Source organism: Lineus longissimus, chromosome 6 (assembly GCF_910592395.1).
Source record: "Lineus longissimus chromosome 6, tnLinLong1.2, whole genome shotgun sequence".
In the NCBI taxonomy this organism is placed as follows: domain Eukaryota; kingdom Metazoa; phylum Nemertea; class Pilidiophora; order Heteronemertea; family Lineidae; genus Lineus; species Lineus longissimus.
Genome location: NC_088313.1, coordinates 11006363 through 11025953, shown reverse-complemented (window position 1 = coordinate 11025953; position 19591 = coordinate 11006363). Strand labels below are relative to the sequence as shown.

Here is a 19591-nt window from a genome sequence, read left to right as displayed (position 1 = left end):
TAACCCACTCAAAAACACGGTTTTCACCTCGCCAACGACCGAGAAATATAAAATGAATATTGCACATACCTAGGGGGGTTTCAAGCAGCTGAACATTTGACATCTGACCATTTGACAGCTTTGCCCGGGTTTGTCCAACTGGAGGGCTTTCGTGTGTTGGGCGCTCATGCTGTGTTTCTTCACATTGTCTTTTTTTATGCTGCTCCTGGTTACGCCTCTCACAAAATCAGAGCTGTAATTGTGGGTATACTTGAGGTCGTCTGTGTATCTGCGGCATAGTTTGCACCATATCATATTTATGTACTGGCCTCCGGTAGTTTCGTAGCCTATCCATCGCCCTTTGGTATCGTAATCAGCGAACCAACCCAGCGCAGTTGTCAATTTGACCGAGCCGCGAGACGCCATTTTACTTTCCCAGCAGCGATATTCAACCTCGCTTCCGGGTCCTGAACGGTACTAATCATATGTACTATGCATTTGCCTAAACTTACCTGACGAAGGGGTTGGCGATGGTTGCTTCGGGGACCGTCTCAGGATCGTCAAAATGATAATGATTTTACAAGATGAGGTAAAAACGCGATTCGCAGTTTTGCTAATAGACGGAAATTTTTTGTGTCGCAAAACGGCAAATTCGGGTCGCAAATTGCGATGCGAATCGCTTATTTTAAGCCTTGTCACAATCAAGTAAGGCTTCGTTGTAGCCTGATTAATATAAGAGAAGCGGGTGATACAAGACACGGCATCATGCCTCATGCCACAATCAAGTAAGATACCGTATTGTTGCCCGATTGATATGAGAGTAGAGGGTGATGTAAGAGATGGCATCGTGCCTCATGTCACAATCTAGAGACTGCATTATAGCCTTATGGGAGGGAATAGGGCAGTGTCACAACAACTAATCTAAACTCAAGGTAATGAAGGAGAGATTTGCACTGCCCTACTTTAAGACTAGCTAAAGTAGTCGAGTTTGGTATCGAACTAAAGGTAATGAAAAGTAGGTTTGTGCTAACCCATTTTCATTACAAACTGACTTATTGGAGACGGTTAAAGTGAAAGGTGTCATCCGTGTTTGATATCAAACTTAAAGTGTTTAAGAACAGGTTTACCCGGGTTTACTTTTATGACTTACTAAACAACTTGAACACCGTGAGAGGAAGGCAGTCGAGTTAATGTTATCAAACTAAAGGTATTGAAAGAGCAGTTTTGTGCTTAAACACAGTTGGATCAAATGCACTGAAGGTATTGAAGAGTGGATGTGACAAAAGAACCCCTCAATTACTTCAATCACTGCAGTTCAAATAAAACGTTCACAACTGTCATCCACCCTAGGGGCCAAATTCATAAAGGGCGTTTAAGGGTTAGATGTGTGTAACTTCTCCCTCATTAGTTTCAGAGCCTATTCAAAATTTATGAAGATTAATATGAAGGACCTGAATCTGTCTATTCAGTAGTTAAACGCTGTTTTAATCTAAACGCTCTTCATGACTTTGGCCCCATTTGTCTAAGCTTGATTCCATCTAGTCTGTCCACATCTCCCTATCTACCATAAACATGCATTCTGGTACATGCATATGCATGTACTACTTGTTATATGCTCTTGTCATTCATCTCATTCCTTCCTATTCAAATCCGCCAGCGTAGCTATTCAGGCCGCCAGGCCTCTAGTGATTCTTGGTGTCGGGTATCCCGGGCCTTTCCTATTTCTGCAGCAAGGTCACCATTTGCATCTTTCTTTAGCGATCAAGTGAGTTTGGCTCCGAGATGTCGAGGAATATGCGACAATTGGATCAAATTATTCACAAACTCGATGACTCTGATCATGATTTAGGACCTCCAAATGATTGTGAATCTGACATAGATGTTCAGGTCACAGGTCAAGGTGAAAGGTCACCAAAAGTTTACTCCATCAACAATTCAATTCTTTAGTTGATTAGCTTTCATATAAATATAACTCGTAATACATGATTTTGAATCTCGACAAATCTAAGATCACTGCAATATATGATTTGGAATTCGGACAATACAAAAAGATCACTGAATAATTCATGTCTGAATTTGTGAAATCCTCAAATATGGGCTGTTACAACTGGACAGTGCAAAAATAGCATCACAAAGCGAGCATAACCCCTCAGCCTATTAAGGTTGAAGGTGAGATAATGGTGAAGTTGGCTTAGTGGAGTGGCTAGATTGCATATGGAAATTAAAATTGTGGAAACCTATTTTGAGGATGTGACTGTGAGCGTGGCGGCCATATTGAATTTTGAATCGCGCTGATTTTCGAAAGGAACCTTCCCCTTACAAAACTGCATTAGGCCTACACCCACTAAAAATTGATTCCATCCTCCAAGTCGTTCTCCTCGAAATTGACGGAAACCGATTTCAAGCACGTTGCCCTGGTGACCATCTATACTATAATGCGCGTTGTGGCCGCTAAATAGGAGGCGATTTTTGTTTCAAAATTGGGCCTCAAAAATGCGTCGAATTCTTGCATCTTTTGGTTTCGTAGGTGTGGATCATAAGTAAGAGTGTCACTGAGGGTGTCATACGTCGAATATCTTGGTGGTTTTGGAATAAATAACAACTTTGTGGAGATGCCGTCAACTGGAGAGCTCCAAGAAATCTCTTCGCCGAGAAGTCCATCAGTTATCTCTCTGCATTATTACCGTCACGAAAATTGCCGAGCCACCTCCCACCTCCGCTATCAACCAATCAGATGTCCTGTCCAAATGGTCCCTTCCATGCGCGCACCATCCACCAATCACAATCGACGTCACTGACGCCAGCATGCAAGATGGCTGCGCCCATATCTGAAGGAAAAATGCTGCTTTTCCACCTCGAGACGGCCATTTATTCACAAATAGCTCATCTCAGGACACAATGTACCCAACGGGAGACAAGATTTACGCACACACCAGTAACTTAAACCATTCAGGCGCTAATCGCTGGCTGATATCGAGTACATCACCAGTCTGACCATCTTGGTTTTCCGAGAATTGGTTTAGCATGATTGTGGACGCCTGTACATCATGTACATGGTTACATAGTTCTGTTTTCAAGAAGTATTACACTCATGAACAAGAGGCCCAAGGGCCTGGCGCTCAGCTGAAATGGATAGGTGAAGGCAAGGGCCAAGTGTGTGTCGGTACCGTTATTATGAGGCAACGTGAAGCTATAACGTCTAGCACGCAGAAGTGCTGGTGCGAAGACCTTCTTGCTATATCCAGTCAGTTGGCCGCGCCCCCATTTCCGCGTAATTCTCTCTGCGCTATGACGTCACTGCATATCATTACGAGCTCATTATCGCGTACATTTAGGCGTGAAAAATATGAAGTCGGAAATCGATCCTAAACTTGTCAAAATCTTTCTGAATGACATGTAAACGGAACATATTATTCTGGATGATCTGTTTCATTAAGAAAAAAGTGTAAAAAGTCCTGAGGTTTGCTGTTTACGTGACTTTGAACAGCGGTCGTCGCCCGAAAATTTGCAATTTTTTCACGTAATTTTGTTGAATAAATGCACCTAACTCATCAAAAACATCGCGCGTGCTCAGAAGTAATGACTGATATTTATTGTTATATGTATCTTTGACTGAATAACACAATAGTAAAAATGATTATTTCTGTCGCACGGCTGGAAAATACGTTTAAGTTGCCTCTGATTTTTGTCAGAAAATGTTGCAGCCGGATTTAGGTTCCGACCACACCCGAAGTTGAGCCGAAGAGGCCCGAACACTAGGATCGCCACCATCGCTACAAAACGTGTTCTAGAATAGGCTTAGGCAACCCTATGCATTAACACCCTACATGCGTGTGACCATGTGAACCGTAACGAAATCATAGTCACACAAATACGCCAAATTCACCATATAAACCTTGCTAACATCCCTAATTATTAATACCATGTTGTTCCTCATACCTTTATTAAATAAATACATCGTTTTGATGGAATGTCTTTGCGTTTTTATTCCACAATCGCGACTTGAAACCATGCCAAAACCACAGAAATCAGCGCCGCGTCAGCCATTTCAAGCCGTGTTTACGTTTTGACGTCATCGATGTTTTCACCTAATTATGCAGGAAAAATATGCATATTCAAACTTCCCGCGCCGTGTTATTTATCGTCTGATCCAATCAAAATTTGGAATCCCCTTTATTCGTCACTAAATTTACATATATCACGTGGTTAGCCGCCAAAACGATGGGAAATAAACACGGGCGAATGGCCGCCGTCAGTGCAACGGAACGGCCGCTCTTTTAGGATAAATTAGAGCCAAACGGTGAGTAATCATTACAGCTAACCCCCCCCAGAATGACAAAGCAATCAATGGAGAGGACGAATATGAAATTCCATTGAAATAGACCCAATAATAAGCCGCCGCCGAGGGAAATTCCATGACACCCCGCGTAATCTTTCTATGACTCAAATGCAGTGTTGTGGCGATCTCGTCTCCAGCCATTCACAGTCGCTACGCAACACATTTTGTGATGGCGTAACGCGATTAACGTCCTGTGGGCGAGATTGGCACTGGGCTGTTCTTCCCCAAATTGATAAATCGTAGTTCTTCCGTATATCGACGTATTTATGAGGAATTTTCTTGACAAAAACAAAGTGTAGATTAATGTAAGTAGACCAGATGAAAAATATTATTAATATCAATCCCAGTTAGGGCGTAAGTGCCGTTTGATATTTTTTGGTGCGGTGGGAGGGCAAACAATTGATGCGAGCAGCCGTTCCTACGTAAAATAGATAAGAAAAGCTGGTCCCATTTATTGTTTGTACCCCCTCCGATTTATTTTATTGACAGTAGATTTGAATTGTGAAGTCATATTCAGTTCTTTATTGGCATTTACTGACAATATTTTAGTTTCAAATGAATTTGTTTTTTTCTTTTCAGCATAAACAATAAAGTCTGGCAGTTCCTGCAGGTGGAGGAAGAAACTGGGCTGTCTAACAGAGACTCTCTCTCACTTTATTTACGGCAAAAACTGTACTTTTTGGTGGAAAAACACATATTTTTCACCCAAAATGGTGGTTAAGTCACCTTCTTATCTGACAAAAATGGTATCATATGTATATAAAGTTTAATTCTATCCTGGTTAATCTGGTTATTTGGACATATTTATGAAGTTTCAAAAATTTCTGCAGAAGTCGTGTTTTTTGGTTGAAAAATGCTTCTTTTCACCCAAAACAACAACCCAGTCACATCCTGATACAACAAAGTTGCATAGGATTGCCTTATATGCATATAAAGATCAATTCTATGTGGGTTTGTATTGCTATTTTGGCAAATTTATCAAGTTCTGTGCATTTCGGCAAAAATCATGCATTATTGAAGAAAAATGCATTTTTTCACCCAAAACATATCTTCAGGCACTGGCAGGGCCTAAATATTGTAAATAGTAGTAGTAAACACCTTATTCATGAATTTTCTGCTGTTAATCTGCATCAAATTGGTGAATTTTGAATATAATCCAATTTTTGTCAGAATTCTTCACTTTTTGAGAGAAAACATAAAATGAAATGGCCAGGGCCATTGTGCTCACCTCATGTGGAGGAAAGATGGATAAAGAGCATGGTATTGTGTCATGTAGTGTTAGGTTTGATGTAGGTCCAAGCAATTACAATTTCCCCAAAATGGCCAATTTACAGTACATTCGACCTCTGTGACCTTGAAAAGTAGGTCAAATCAAAGAAGACCCGGGTGACACATTGAATGGTTGTTAGAATTAGATGTACCTATGATATAAAATTGGTGCCAATCGGGCAAGTCATTGCTAGGAATAATGGCATTTTGAAGAATTTAGGATTCGGCCCCCTCCCTGGAGGCCAAACGGCAAATCAGATTGCACCAAACTTCGGTACCTAAGATCACCTGACCAAGGGGTACATGTGTACTTAATTTGTGATCAATAGTCATTGCTGTTAAGAAACGTGCCATAGTTACGGCCTGACGGCGAATTTACGCCATTTGACCTCTGTGACCTTGACAAGAAGGTCAAATTACAAACCTGTGTGACATATACTGTATGGTGGTTAGATGTACCCATGATATCAAATTGGTGGCAATCGGGCAAGAAGTTAAGGAATAATTGCATTTTTAAGGTTTTTGGATTTTGCCCCCTGGTGGTCAAGTGGTGAATCATATTGGACCAAACTTCGGTCCCTGAGATCACCTGACTAAGGGGTAAATGTGTACCAAATTTGGTATCAATAGTCATTGCAGTTTAGAAACGTGCCATCGTTACATCCTAACGGCCAATTTACACCATTTGACCTCTGTGACCTTGAAAAGGAGGTCAAATCAAAAACCCGGAGGATATATGATGCACCTTTGCTAGAAGTACCTACCATATTTTTTTCAAAATTTCCCGACTACTATTAAGGGAGATATTGCATATTTTCACTTTTAACGTTTGGCCCCCTGGTGGCCAAACCATGAAACGAATCGGACCGAAACTTAGTCTCCAAGGTGTCATTACATAAGGGTACATGTGTACCAAGTTTCAACTCAATAGCTCTAACAGTTACGAAACGTGCCCTGCTAACGGACGACGGACGACGACGACGACGACGACGACGACGACGACGACGACGACGACGACGACGACGACGACGACGACGGACGACGGACGCCACGGTATGGGATTAGCTCACCTCTGCTAAGAGGTGAGCTAAAAACTCATTTTCCCCCCAAAATTCACAAATATTGAAACGAAAATTCTGCCTATTTTTCCAAATTCACCATTTTGGTCAATTTCTTAGCCTTGTTTTGTCAGAAATTGCAATGATTGAAAAAATCACATGGTCACACCTTTAATTTTTATGGTCAAATTGCTTGATTTGGCCAAGTTCAAGGTCATGTGACCTTGAAATGAAACATTGTATACGCTTATTGAGTATAAAAATAAAATCTCCTTAGTACCCTTCTTATACCTGAAAAATATCAAAAAGATGTTAGCTTTACTTTTTTCTCTACATTGATTTCAATTTCCCATTAAATCCAAAAGTTAATGCATTAGCTTTGCCTAAGCCTATCTAGAATACTGATTATGAAAACTTGTCCAATAGCCCATCCTGCCGTCCCATCCCTCCTTTCATGAGACCACCATTGGCCAAATTTAATGACAAAATGATGCAAAGAAGAAACTTAACATTAAAGATAACTAATCCTCTCTTCTGCATCTTGAAACTCTTTAACAGTGAAACGCTAACATTGAAACAAGAACACCAATAACAAACAGACAGTCAATTGTTGAAGGGTGTAAAACACAATGCCAAATTCAAATTCTTGCAAGTGGTGCTGTTGAACTTTTCAAGTGGAAGGAATCAAACTTATTTTCATTCGTGACGTTATTTGCTAATGATTGTTTACACCATTCAACAGCTTGTTCATCAAACCCGATTGATTGGATAAGTGAAAGTATTAGCTGAAAGATAAAGCAGATTTTTCCTGAATGACAACAGCATGGATGTACAATTACAACAGTCAAATTGATGACAAACTTCAAGTTAAACCAATCACAATCTTGCAGGAAGATGTCCTGTAATATGTTAAGTTTACACCTTTAACACTGGCATTGGTCATGCTGCTCAAATTACATACTTTATCAGCTTTTTGGTATTATCTTTTACTGATACAGCAACTCTAAAAATGAGATGATGGCAAGTTCTGTGCGCGATGTCTGGCACAAAATAACTCTTGTGGGGGTACTGATGAGGCTATTCCCGGCTTTATAAGCATCATTGATGGCTTGGAAGCCCGTTCAGACCCAGGCCAGGGTCAGGGAAAATAAACTTTCCATCCAAAGGTCGTCCAAAATTACCAGACAATGCCTATTATTGAGCCATGTCACCTAGTAGGCCCTGGTGTTTTGGACCGTGAAGATCCACATTGTAATGTGTATATGATTTCTTTTCCTGAACTATGGCAGCCTTTTACAGGCAAATCTGGCAAAAAAGTGCCTAAACATAGGCAACTAAAATTACCAAACAAACAAAAGATATATCATTATGAGAAAGTTTATTTTCACAGAGGATATACAGAGAAATTTCTGAAGAATCAGCCGGATTGCCCAACAGTAGTAGTAGACATCTCAGTCACCTGGATCTTTTCGGAAGTGAAGCATCATGGCTCATGCTTTACTGTTTGAGCACATCCACACAAATCGATAGTATTCCTGGTCAATATCAATGACGATATGGTGGAACACATGACATACCTCCAGTCTCATAACATAACATAACACTCACTCAGTCACTGTCGCTCTGACATTTCCAGTAGCTTTATCATAAGGCTCAAAATCATCTGGTCATTTGGCCACAAGTTGTAGAAATTATAGTCAGACTAAGCATATTCATCAACAGAACTCAAACAGGCTATCATCATGCCATTCTCACTTTTAACCACAATTTTTTTGAGACACGCTGTGCATTAAAATATTTTTACAATATCGCGTCGTGCACGCAATTGCCGCGAAAAACGGCTTGATTTACATCACGTGATCCAAAACGTCATAAATATTAATGAGATTTCTTCGAAAAATCACCAAATTAAGTGCCAAAAAAGAAATATTTAGGAAACCGGGTGCTCAAATGTTTTAAAAGATATGAATTCGTTTAGGATTGGTCAACCACTTCGCAAAAAATCAATTTACCAAATATCGCCGCAAAGCTGGAAAATATCTTTGAGTGAGGTATGTTCAGCGAAGATTGCGAAAATACCATCTTTCGAAAAATTGATCAAACTCGGTTGATTTTGCTTGGAATTCGATGAAATAAACACCAATTTTTTCTTTCAATAACTAACAATTTCACCATCTTTGATCAATCGCTCTCCCCGAACAGTGGTGCATGCTACAGAGGTTTTAGTCTCTGCCACAAATATGGCGCGAGTTAGTATCAAATTTTTACCGATAGGTGACAGTAGCAGCGCAACGCAGAGAGAAACGCTCTTTTGGCGCTGCGAACGGGGGCGCGGCCAACTGACTGTATCAGTGCATGCTGAAGTACTGAGTTGACGTCACCCTGCTATATGACGTTGCCGTTGCAGTAGTGGGGTGTGTGATGACGTCAAGGAGTTGTGTGGTGACGTCAAAGAGTGGAGTCCTTGTCTTCATGCAGCGTAGGTGGAACTAATAACATGCACATGGACACAAGGTACATAATTATTACAGTGTATATTGTGAGGTGGGGCCTGCTGCTTTACAATGGTCAAATGAACCGACTGTTGTCTGGACATTGATGAAGTGGATGCAGCCAAATGTTTGGGACGGTCTTTTTTGTATGTGAAGAAAAGAAGATAAAGAGTTGGTTAACAAAATGAACTTTATTGGTGTGACAGATATTTGATGCCTTTCGGCAGATATTTGAAGCGCCTTGCGGCAGATATTTGTTGCCTTGCGGCAGATATTTGATAACGCTCTCCGGGATAGAAAGCAGTAAAACGAGTAAGCACACCTTACTGTGAATGTGGGAACAGCAAGTGCTTTCCTGGACTTGAAATGTGCCAACGACTCCTCTTGCAATAACCAACAACAGTAAATCTGTAAAAGAAGAGAAGAGAAATTAACACAGACTGAATAAAAAAGGGTGACATAGACGGGGAAATGTACACCACCGGATACAGTCTGTGCTTGACCAGGCATCGGTCAGATGATATCCTGAACAAGGCATCTATGGAAGCAAATCCAGAAAGAGACTTAACCTTTGAAGGGCACACTTATTACTCAGTGAAAAGTCAGTCATGTGGGCTGTTTTCCAATTCAAAATAAAAGTGTAACCTCTTTAAATTAGTCTCACAGACTGAACCATAGTGAGCCGAGAGCTGGGCTTAAAGATGAGCGAGTGGTGTACTACATTTTGAAAATTGTCTATCGTCTACGACATGTGACAGAACAGGATCTAGTGGACTTAATGATGAGGTACTATCAAATAAGGTGTCCATCAATTGAATCATGAGGGCCTGTTGAGTTATCCTCTTAGGCTATCGTTTTTGTCTTTTTTTACAGCCAACAGTACAACCATGCACAGCGCAGTGTACAGACAGTACAGGATTGCAAACCAAAAACATGAGCATTGCTGCCTAACGAAACTGCAGTGGAATTCATACTACGATGTCAAAATGTGACTTTCAAAATAATTTTTTTCACGGCCAATGACCAGACAGGGAGAAAACAAACATAAATGGCGAGATTTGTTGCAAAATTGCCAACCACAACAACTCAGGGACCGTAGCCAAAATGGCCGACGGCGAATTCTCCGGTCGCTCGCGCAGTCCACAAACAAGCATCAATTTTACCAACTTTGGGTGCAAGCTTGGTCATCAAAGTTACAGAACTGTTAGAAATACATCTAAACAACATAAATATACAGTTAAAAGTGCATAAAAATCCCGTTTCAACCTCCGGGCGCTACCTTTTTTTCTCCGCCAGACTTCGGGCCCTACCGGTCGTTATTTAGTGCGACCGCCACCAGAGTGTTTATCAAGATCTTTCGCTGTTTTAATTGCGCGTTTTAGGCAGATTAATCAATTATTACATGCATGCATTATATATCACCGAAATGATAACTGCGTAGGCTATTTGAACTAAGTTCAGATATTATTTTCGATCTTTGAACTGAATTAAGGCGAGTGATTCTTGACACCCGGTCGACAAATCAGGACTTGCAAAATTCACATGAGATTGCTTGCATCATCGGCACGTTTGAAAGCCGAATTTCACAAATTCCACAAATATTTATCACATACTATATGTATCACCACAAAGGTAACTCTCTAGACTATTTGAAACCAAGTTCAGATACTTATTTTCACAAAAATTCGAAGCTATGCAAGCGATTTTTCAGTGGTAGAGATCGACGGAAACAAATTTCTCGCTCTAAAATGACATGAGACGAGCACCAACTTTCGCTAATTTGTGCACAAAATTTCCGCAATATTATAAAAAACTATCGATAAATCTGAACTATATAGACTCTTTGCAGTACCTTCACAAATTTCAGGTACATGGTCATGTTGATTAAAAGAGTATCATGTTGATTAAAAGAGTATCAACCGATTGAACATGAGAAAGTTCACTCACCTTCATTGAAGCAGCGACTACCGCCATTTTTAAATGGTGGCATCTCTTCTATCGATCGGCCAATTATATCAGCAGCACTGCTTGCAAAAAAGTTGAGCCACCTCCAAATTTGAAATCGCCAAAATACAGTCAATGTGCCTGCAGCGCCAACTGGCGGTGAAAACTATATTAATTCCATTAAAAGTAAAAAATGAAAAAATATTAAAAAATATTCAGCCATATTTGAAATCAATATTTGCTCTGTGGACCGAGGTAAAAAGGGAAAGAAATCTAAACGCGAAATGACCTCATTCTCTTAATATAGGTCGGATCGCGCTGATTTTTCGTTTTTTGAGTTCACCTTGGACAACTCCTAATTTAGCACCGTCAACGAAGTGGCCAGGCCTTCCCGGTCAGAAATGTCCAATTTTGTCCACAGATGGGTCCCTAGATGGATGGATGGATGGATGGATTGCAGGACGGACACCATTTGAACAACTATTCTACTAGCTCCGCTGACTTTGTCAGCTGAGCTAAAAAAAGTGTAACTCACAAACCAGCACCCCATTTACACCAAACCCACAACATTCCAGCACCCACACAATCCGATTTTTATACCTCGAACAGCCCGCGCCTCCGGTATATGCTAGTATTGAGAATCAGAACGAGCCTGTTTTCGAAAGGAACCTCGCTCTAGTCACCCCCAAAGTACATACCAAAAATGAATTGGGCATATTGATAATCGGAACGCGCCCGTTTTCGAAAGGAGCCTCGCTCTAGTCACCCTCAACGTACATACCAAAAATGAATTTAATCAGACGGTTCTCCTCGAAATTGACGGAAACCGATTTCAAGCACGCCGCCCTGTGAGCATATTGACAATCATAACGAGCCCGTTTTCAAAAGGAACCTTCCTCTAGTCATCCCCAACGCACATTACAAAAAAATCATGATTTTAGCTGGCATAATTCCTGAGATATAGCCGAAAGTAGTTTTTCGCATGAAGCCCCCCCTGGGGCCAAGTGTAGGTTGAAATCCGTCGAAACTGCCAAAACGCACAATGGTACCATAAGACCTTCAAACCACCCAGAGATGAAATGCCTAGCATTTATGGTTACGGATATATGCTCCGGAACCACTGATGGTCAATTTACGCTACTTGACCCCTGTGACCTTGAAAAGTAGGTCAAATCAAAAACCCGGGAATTATGTGATGTAGTCTCATGAGTACTGTCCTCAGTAAAAATATCATGATTCAAGCTAGCATAATTCATGAGATATAGCCAGAAGTAGTTTTTCACATAAAGCGCCCCCTTGGGCCAAGTGTAGGTCGAAAACCGTCAAAACTGCTAAAAGGCACAATGGTACCATAAGACCTTCAAACCACCCAGAGATGAAATGCCCAGCATTTATGGTTACGGATATATGTTCCGGAAACAACTGATGGTCAATATGCGCTACTTGACCCCTGTGACCTTGAAAAGTAGGTCAAATCAAAAACCCGGGTATTATGTGATGTAGATTCATGAGTACTGTCCTCAGTAAAAATATCATGATTCTAGCTAGCATAATTCATGAGATATAGCCAAAAGTAGTTTTTTTGCATGAAGCGCCCCCAGGGGCCAAGTGCAGGTCGAAAACCGTCAAAACTACCAAAGGCACAATGGTACCACAAGACCTTCAAACCACCCAGAGATGAAATGGCCAGCATTTATGGTTACGGATATATGCTCCGGAAACGAGATCAACGGCCCGACGGACAGACAGACGGCCAGACGGACAGACAGACGGCGAACGCCTCGACAATACCCCTCTAGCCTTTATGGGCCGAGGGGTAAAAAATAGGTCGCTCTATTGGGTTAAAGAGGACCATATGCACACCATAAGTGTCAACCATGGTAAAAATCGACCTGCAACTAGCAATCAAACCTTCATCAGCTAGAGGCTTATCACATTCCATATTATTCCACCTACCTTTTTTAATCTTTCTCGCAAATAACTGCTCAACATGAAACGTATCCGGTTGATCTGCAATATAAGCACAAAACTACCTTAATCAAGCATGCAGGTCGGGTCAGCGAAATTCAAAACAGTTAACAAGAACAGCGTTGAAGGTCACTGAAATTGTGTTACTTTTTCATGGGAACCGATGAAGCATCAGTTACATGGCAATCACTAAAACTTGCAGAGAACATGTAGTCCAGGGGCTAGCAAAGATTTAATTAGCATCTTGAGTACAAAAGGTTTGAGGTCAGATATCAGTAGATATATGATGGAGGCCTCCAAATTTGCAACTCTCAAGTAATGCTTTTTGGGATGGCCAAAGGGGGCTGTTCACATTTCCCCTAAAATTAGTTTTATAATACATATGGAGTACAACAACCAAATTGATGATAAATGGTTACTTGTTTATGTCGGAAACGAATTGATGAACTCTTAAGTGTCCACCATGGGGACAAGTCCATTTTTGAGTGACCTATAGGTGGCGCCCCATAGGCCTTTAAAGCACATCTCAAGTACATCCATGAAACCTGTGTCAAAGTCTTCCTTAGTGTTCACTCTGATCATATGAATCCTTCTGAGTTGTCAATTAAGGGGATTAAACCACTTCTGAGTGGGACAAAGGTCGCCATGCGATGACCACGCCCATTCGTCATTTAATGCACATTTCAAGTACAAGCATGAAATTGGTGTCAAACTGTTCTTTATGATCCTCTATGACATTATTAATCCTTCTGAGTTGTTAATTATGGGAATTAACCCTTTTCTGAGTGGGCCAAAGGTGATGAGACCAAATAATTTCAAGAACTAAAATTAAGTCAATCTGTTTAGCTATTCATATCTTTATTTAGATCTAAGGTAGAGCCACTAGTTAAAGTTCATCGTGTCACACATTTGCAGTAATTAAACCCTGATTACATGGTGTTACAAATATAATATGAAAAAAATGTCAAACAATATTATATACACTCGATATAATAAACCCTTCACGTTTTATTTAATCTAATCTGTGCACAGTGTATTATCACTGTTAAAGCTTATGAATAGTAATGATTCTTAACTGCAGTGATGATCATGATTTATCACAACATCTTTTACCTGTTTAGAAAAATATAGATATCAGAGGCCCGTCCAAATGAATTGAAAAGCAAATCGTAGGGATACCATTATGTGCCTAAGGTTGAGCTGAGGTAACGCACCGTGTAGCCTATGTTGGCACTGCATTAGCATTTCCATCAATATTGCATACCCTATCTAATGTAAATTACTCTGGTCATTCATCTTCCATCAGTATCTCCATATTCATTTTCCTCATCCGATGACACAATTTCCATTGGTTCATCTTGCTCCTCTTCCTCTAGTATTTCTTCCTCCTCTGGAACAAGGCTTGATGGCAGTATTTCGCCTTCGAACCAAACAGGTACATATGAGCCTTCTTCCAGTTTCCAGCCATTGCGCTCGTCAGGTTCCTGCCTCAAATCTAGTTGGTCAGCCTGTGCCCACATTCAGGCTACAAAAGCAACACGATTGATGTGCATGTTTATCTCCGATTCACACGGAGGAATCGCACTTGCGTCAATGCCTTTTAGGTTGGTAAGGGGATTTTTACCTCTCATCTTTGGCCCGTAACCCTTCTCAAACTTCAGATACCTGTGATCATTGAGGTTTGTTCCATCCTTGGCACCATATATGCTGGCTGTGTAGTGCTGCAAGGTGACTTGTGTAGTCACACTTGGTTTTTCATCGTGAGCAAGCTCGATAAATGCTTTCTGGACATCCTTCATTTTTATCAACTTCTCAAATGGTCTCAGTTTACCCTTCCGTGTAAAGCTGGAGGTGTAACCACACCCTGTAAATGCATGAAGTCCAGGAAGGGCTGAGCAAATCTGCGGCCCAAGTTTGATAGATATTGCAGTGATGTTAATGTACCACCTGTTGTTTTTAGAAGCTGTGCCGGTATCCATCCACAATGTAGCATGTAGGTTTGCAGAGTGAAACAGCAGAATAACAGCAATGTCTGTGTCGGATGCTCGGATGACAAGGTTTCCCTGCTCCTTATCTGCTGCCTTGGCATGGATCACCATCTTTGTGTCTGCTTCCTGGTGATTCGTCTTCAAGGTTTCTTCCACTTCTCTTGCCATGATACCATCTGCTACGTAGAAGTGGAAGCACTCACCAGGGACATCAAGACATAGGTGGCGACTACCAATTATGTGTCCGTAGGAGGGATCTTGCCACTCATCTGCAAGAAACATTGGAAGCTGTTTTTTGAAAGATCGTGATTTAAGTGCATCTGCCATGTCCTTTGGGATGCGCCTTTGCTCCGGCCCTGTGATTCTGTAAGTCCTTTCAATAACCCCCCTCCTATCTCTCTCAGCATCCTTTAGTGACGGCTTAGGGTAGTCGTCAAAGACCAAATGAATGCGGGTGGCAGAAGACATCATAGCCTGGATTAGAATGGTTCTTGCCAAACCTTCATACGTTGGGGGCAGATTGGGCGGAAGCACATGTAGCAGAAATGGTCCATCAATAATGAATGCATCAACTGAATCTGGCCTGTCCTGTCTTCCACTTGTCGCAACTTTTCCTTCGAGTACATTCAACAGTTTACTTTTGCTCGTCTTGGTCATGGTTTCGTCAGGATTACCCATAGACAGAGGCACTGGTGTTAAGGGAAACTGAAAAACGTACTCTAGGTCAAGATTCTTCTTTGTAGCAAGGACAACAAGACGACCCATCAGATCACGTGTACATACCAGGCGAGCAATCCTTTGATCTGGAGTTTTTTTGTTTTTGGCGCCTCCATTGGCAAAGGTCATCAATTTAGTCTTTGTTATACTCCTTTCAAACCTGCTTGCATCATTAGAGCATGCTTCTATGAATTGCTTATGCCGAGTTTTCCCTGTGTCTGGGACACTAAGGAGGCTTTTCTTGATTTCTTTACTTGTGGCTTTTCCTGTGCTGATGTTGACGAGTAGATCAGATGTTTCACTTTCATCTTTGAAAGGATTGCATGTGTCTTCAATGTGTTTGACAATTTTCTTCAAGTCGTTGTTGTCACGTTCTATGCGGCTTGGCCGTAGTTCTGCTTTTGTATCCTCCTGTTTGACCAGTCCTACCATTTCTTCAAGGAGGTTTATGAAAGATGCTCGTGTTGATTTGGTCACCATCCATCGAAATCAAGCACTGTAGTTATTCGTGATGGACGTGATCCCTGTTAGTCTAGACGCTGCGTCTGCATTGATCGTTTGTTCCAATGTTAGGTCAACAGGACAACGGCTGAATGGGTGGTTTGTGCGGCGAACAGTGAAGGCCCCTTGATCTAGGATGTCTCTAAGTCCAGGATGTGTGTCATCCATATTAAGTAAGTCTAGTTGGAATTTCGACAGCCAGCGTGAGTAGTTCACGTGGTTTGTTGCAAAAAACAAGCCAATGATTGGTGTCAAGGTGTATATGAAGAGATTGATGTTGTTAGTTCGTATGCTTCTTTCAAGCTGGTGGTACAGGCGGATGTAATCGATGTACATGAACCAAAGTTGTGCAGTTGCGCCATGTGCTCCTGATCGTGTGAGGTTAGAGTATTCTGAATATGCACTAGCACAACTCAGAAACAGGTCATTCGTGGTAATGCTGGGTAGTTCATCTTGCCTGTGAACTTGTAAGTCATTCAGTAAATTCTCCAGTTGGTCCTTCTGTTCGTAGGTTTGAAGAAAGACTTGGAAGTGAAGTTTCTCGAAGGCAAGGGCAAGGAGAGGATGCAGCCTTTTGCACCTGTTGAAGTGTTTACCGCTTATAAATCCATTGAGTGACCCTGTGGCAAGAACCTCTGTTTCTGTCATCATACAAGGCCCACCCGATTCAGCAATTAACTTTCCAACTGCTTTGAAGAAAGCCATTTCAATATGGAATGCACCCAACATGACAAAGATATTGTTGAATCTTGGTGCTTCAGTAACTTGGATCTGCATTGCAGGTTTGGCAGCTGCAAGGTCATATGTAACCACTCCATACCTTTGATTGCATTCTTCTACGCATCTCTGGGTGGTTATAAGGGTGTTCTGAACCACAGATAAACTTGTGATTGGTGCTTTCAGATTAGGCACATAGCGAACCTCTTTTGTTTTGGCAAACTCTCGCTGGTGAGGTTTGCATTAAAACCCACCCACATTGGGATATCGTCGTAACTCAGGGCATGTTTTATCATCCAAAGGAAGTCCATCTGTTTTGCACGCGTGCTTACATCAGTAAGGCTGTAGACATCGATTAGTTTGTAGTTGAAGACGGTCATCTTTGGAATTCCGCGATATGGAATCAGAGGTGTTTCAGGGACAGTCAAGGTCCTCCTCTTTGTTGTTTTCTTTGGAGCCCTTCTGGAAGGTGTTTCAACTGTCTTGTTTATCAGAGGGGGGATTTCACCACCATCAATGATTTGTGTCGCTTGAACGTTCTGGTACAATATACCCATTGTATCATGCAATGTGTCCACCCCCGATAACGTTTGAGTCATCTCATCAAAGTTATCAAATGCCAATCCCATCGGAAGACCAACCACTGTATCCTCCGGGCAAGAGGAGGGCCTCTGCTGTTGCAGTCTCGAGCTCCTCCAAAGCAGAGTAGTTTAGGCAATAACCAAATCTGTTGAGAACTGTCACTAATTTCTTACTTCCAGTAACTGACTTTATTGCCATTCCAAGGGTTACATGTTTTGCAGGCACTGCCCTCCCTCTTTGCACCACAAACAGGGCATCCTGGCTAGACGAGTCAACCCGGCGTTCCACCTTCTTTCCACATGGACCTGGACCGACATTTCCGCTGTATAGCATACAACCTGACATTTGTCTATATAAACCTACCCAGAACTCCATAAATCCCCAAGTCGTCCATCTGAAATGTACATATGTATGTCACGCCACCTGATATTTGCATGAACGCAACCATGTGCATGAAATGTTTGAGTGGGCTGGGCCAACCAACGGTGACCTTTGGCCCACTCAGAAAAGGGTTAATTCCCATAATTAACAACTCAGAAGGATTAATAATGTCATAGAGGATCATAAAGAACAGTTTGACACCAATTTCATGCTTGTACTTGAATCGGCACTAAATGACAAATGGGCGTAGCCATCGCATGGCGACCTTTGACCCACTCAGAAGTGGTTTAATCCCCTTAATTGACAACTCTGAAGGATTCATATGATCGCAGTGAACACTAAGGAAGACTTTGACACAGGTTTCATGGATGTACTTCAGATGTGCTTTAAAGGCCTATGGGGCGCCACCTATAGGTCACTCAGAGATGTACTTGTCCCCATGATGGACACTTAAGAGTTCATCAAGTCGTTTCCGACATAAACAAGTAACCATTTATCATCAATTTGGTTGTTGTACTCCATATGTATTATAAAACCAATTTTAGGGGAAATGTGAACAGCGCCCGCTATTGCTCAATCTCTGTTTTGCCATCCCCAAAAGCATTACTTAAGAGTTGCAAATTTGGAGGCCTCCATCATATAATTTTTATCTACTGATATCTGACCTCAAACCTTTTGTACTCAAGATGCTAATTAAATCTTTGCTAGCCCCTGGACTAATGGTGCAGAGCCAATTTGCACAATTTAATGTTACTTGATTTCTATTAGCTATTGCTCAATCTCTGTTGGGTGTCGGTGAAAATCTAGGCTCTCACTTGATCTTCTTCAACTGTGGTCACATTAACCCCCTTTTAAACAGCAACTGCAGTTAATATAGTTTATTAATATAGCTTAATTATGTCCTGACTCGGACAACACAACTGCGACCTCATCTCTTTCAACATTATCTTGCTCTCACTTTCAATTTACATACATCTCCTTGACTTCACCTGGATATCCTAACTGGAGATCCTAAGGCAACTATATTCAATAGTCTAGTTCACTCTCCCTACAGGGTAGATGACCAGCCCTTATATACCCTCACATGACTGCCCAGGGTGACGCAACGAATTTCAGGGGGAAACCTTTGGGATTTCAGGGGATGATCGCGGGGCAAGTTCTTTTTCAGTATATGACCTGTTGATATTGCCCCCTTGTAACGAGGCAGATTTGCCATTGCATGGAGACCACAGCATCACCCTTCTGACAATGATGTGACAGTGAACAAAACTACCATTATTAATTCAATAATTAAACCTGACCCTTCGTACAATAAACATAAGAGGCGGTATCGAAACATGAGTTATTTGTATTTCATAATTCTGTGTTTGGGAAAGAACTATTTTTAACGTGACATGTAATGTAACTTGATTTCTATCAGCTATTGCTCAATCTCTGTTGAGTGTCAGTGAAAATCTAGGCTCTCACTTGACCTTCTTCAACTGTGGTCACATTAAACCCCCTTTAAATAGCTACTGCATCACAGGGTCTTCCATTATCCGACAAAGGTAAATCAATGTCTCTACTCCCTGTGGCTGCGGAGAGCCATATCAATTGCGCGGGAATGAACCAAAAAGCATGACGAGGCCTGAATAAAATTTAAAAGGGGCCTTGAAT

The 19591-nt window shown here is 41.4% G+C and overlaps 1 protein-coding gene across 2 annotated transcripts in view; it reads right to left on the bottom strand.

Moving 5' to 3' along the window:
- LOC135489273 (DNA replication complex GINS protein SLD5-like) overlaps positions 1-19591 on the bottom strand; it is a 249221-nt gene that overhangs the window by 147833 nt on the left and 81797 nt on the right. For both annotated transcript variants that reach the window (XM_064774554.1, XM_064774555.1), the window contains exon 3: positions 13038-13091. In XM_064774554.1, coding sequence (XP_064630624.1) covers positions 13038-13091 — 54 coding nt within the window. The remainder of the gene's footprint in view (positions 1-13037; positions 13092-19591) is intronic.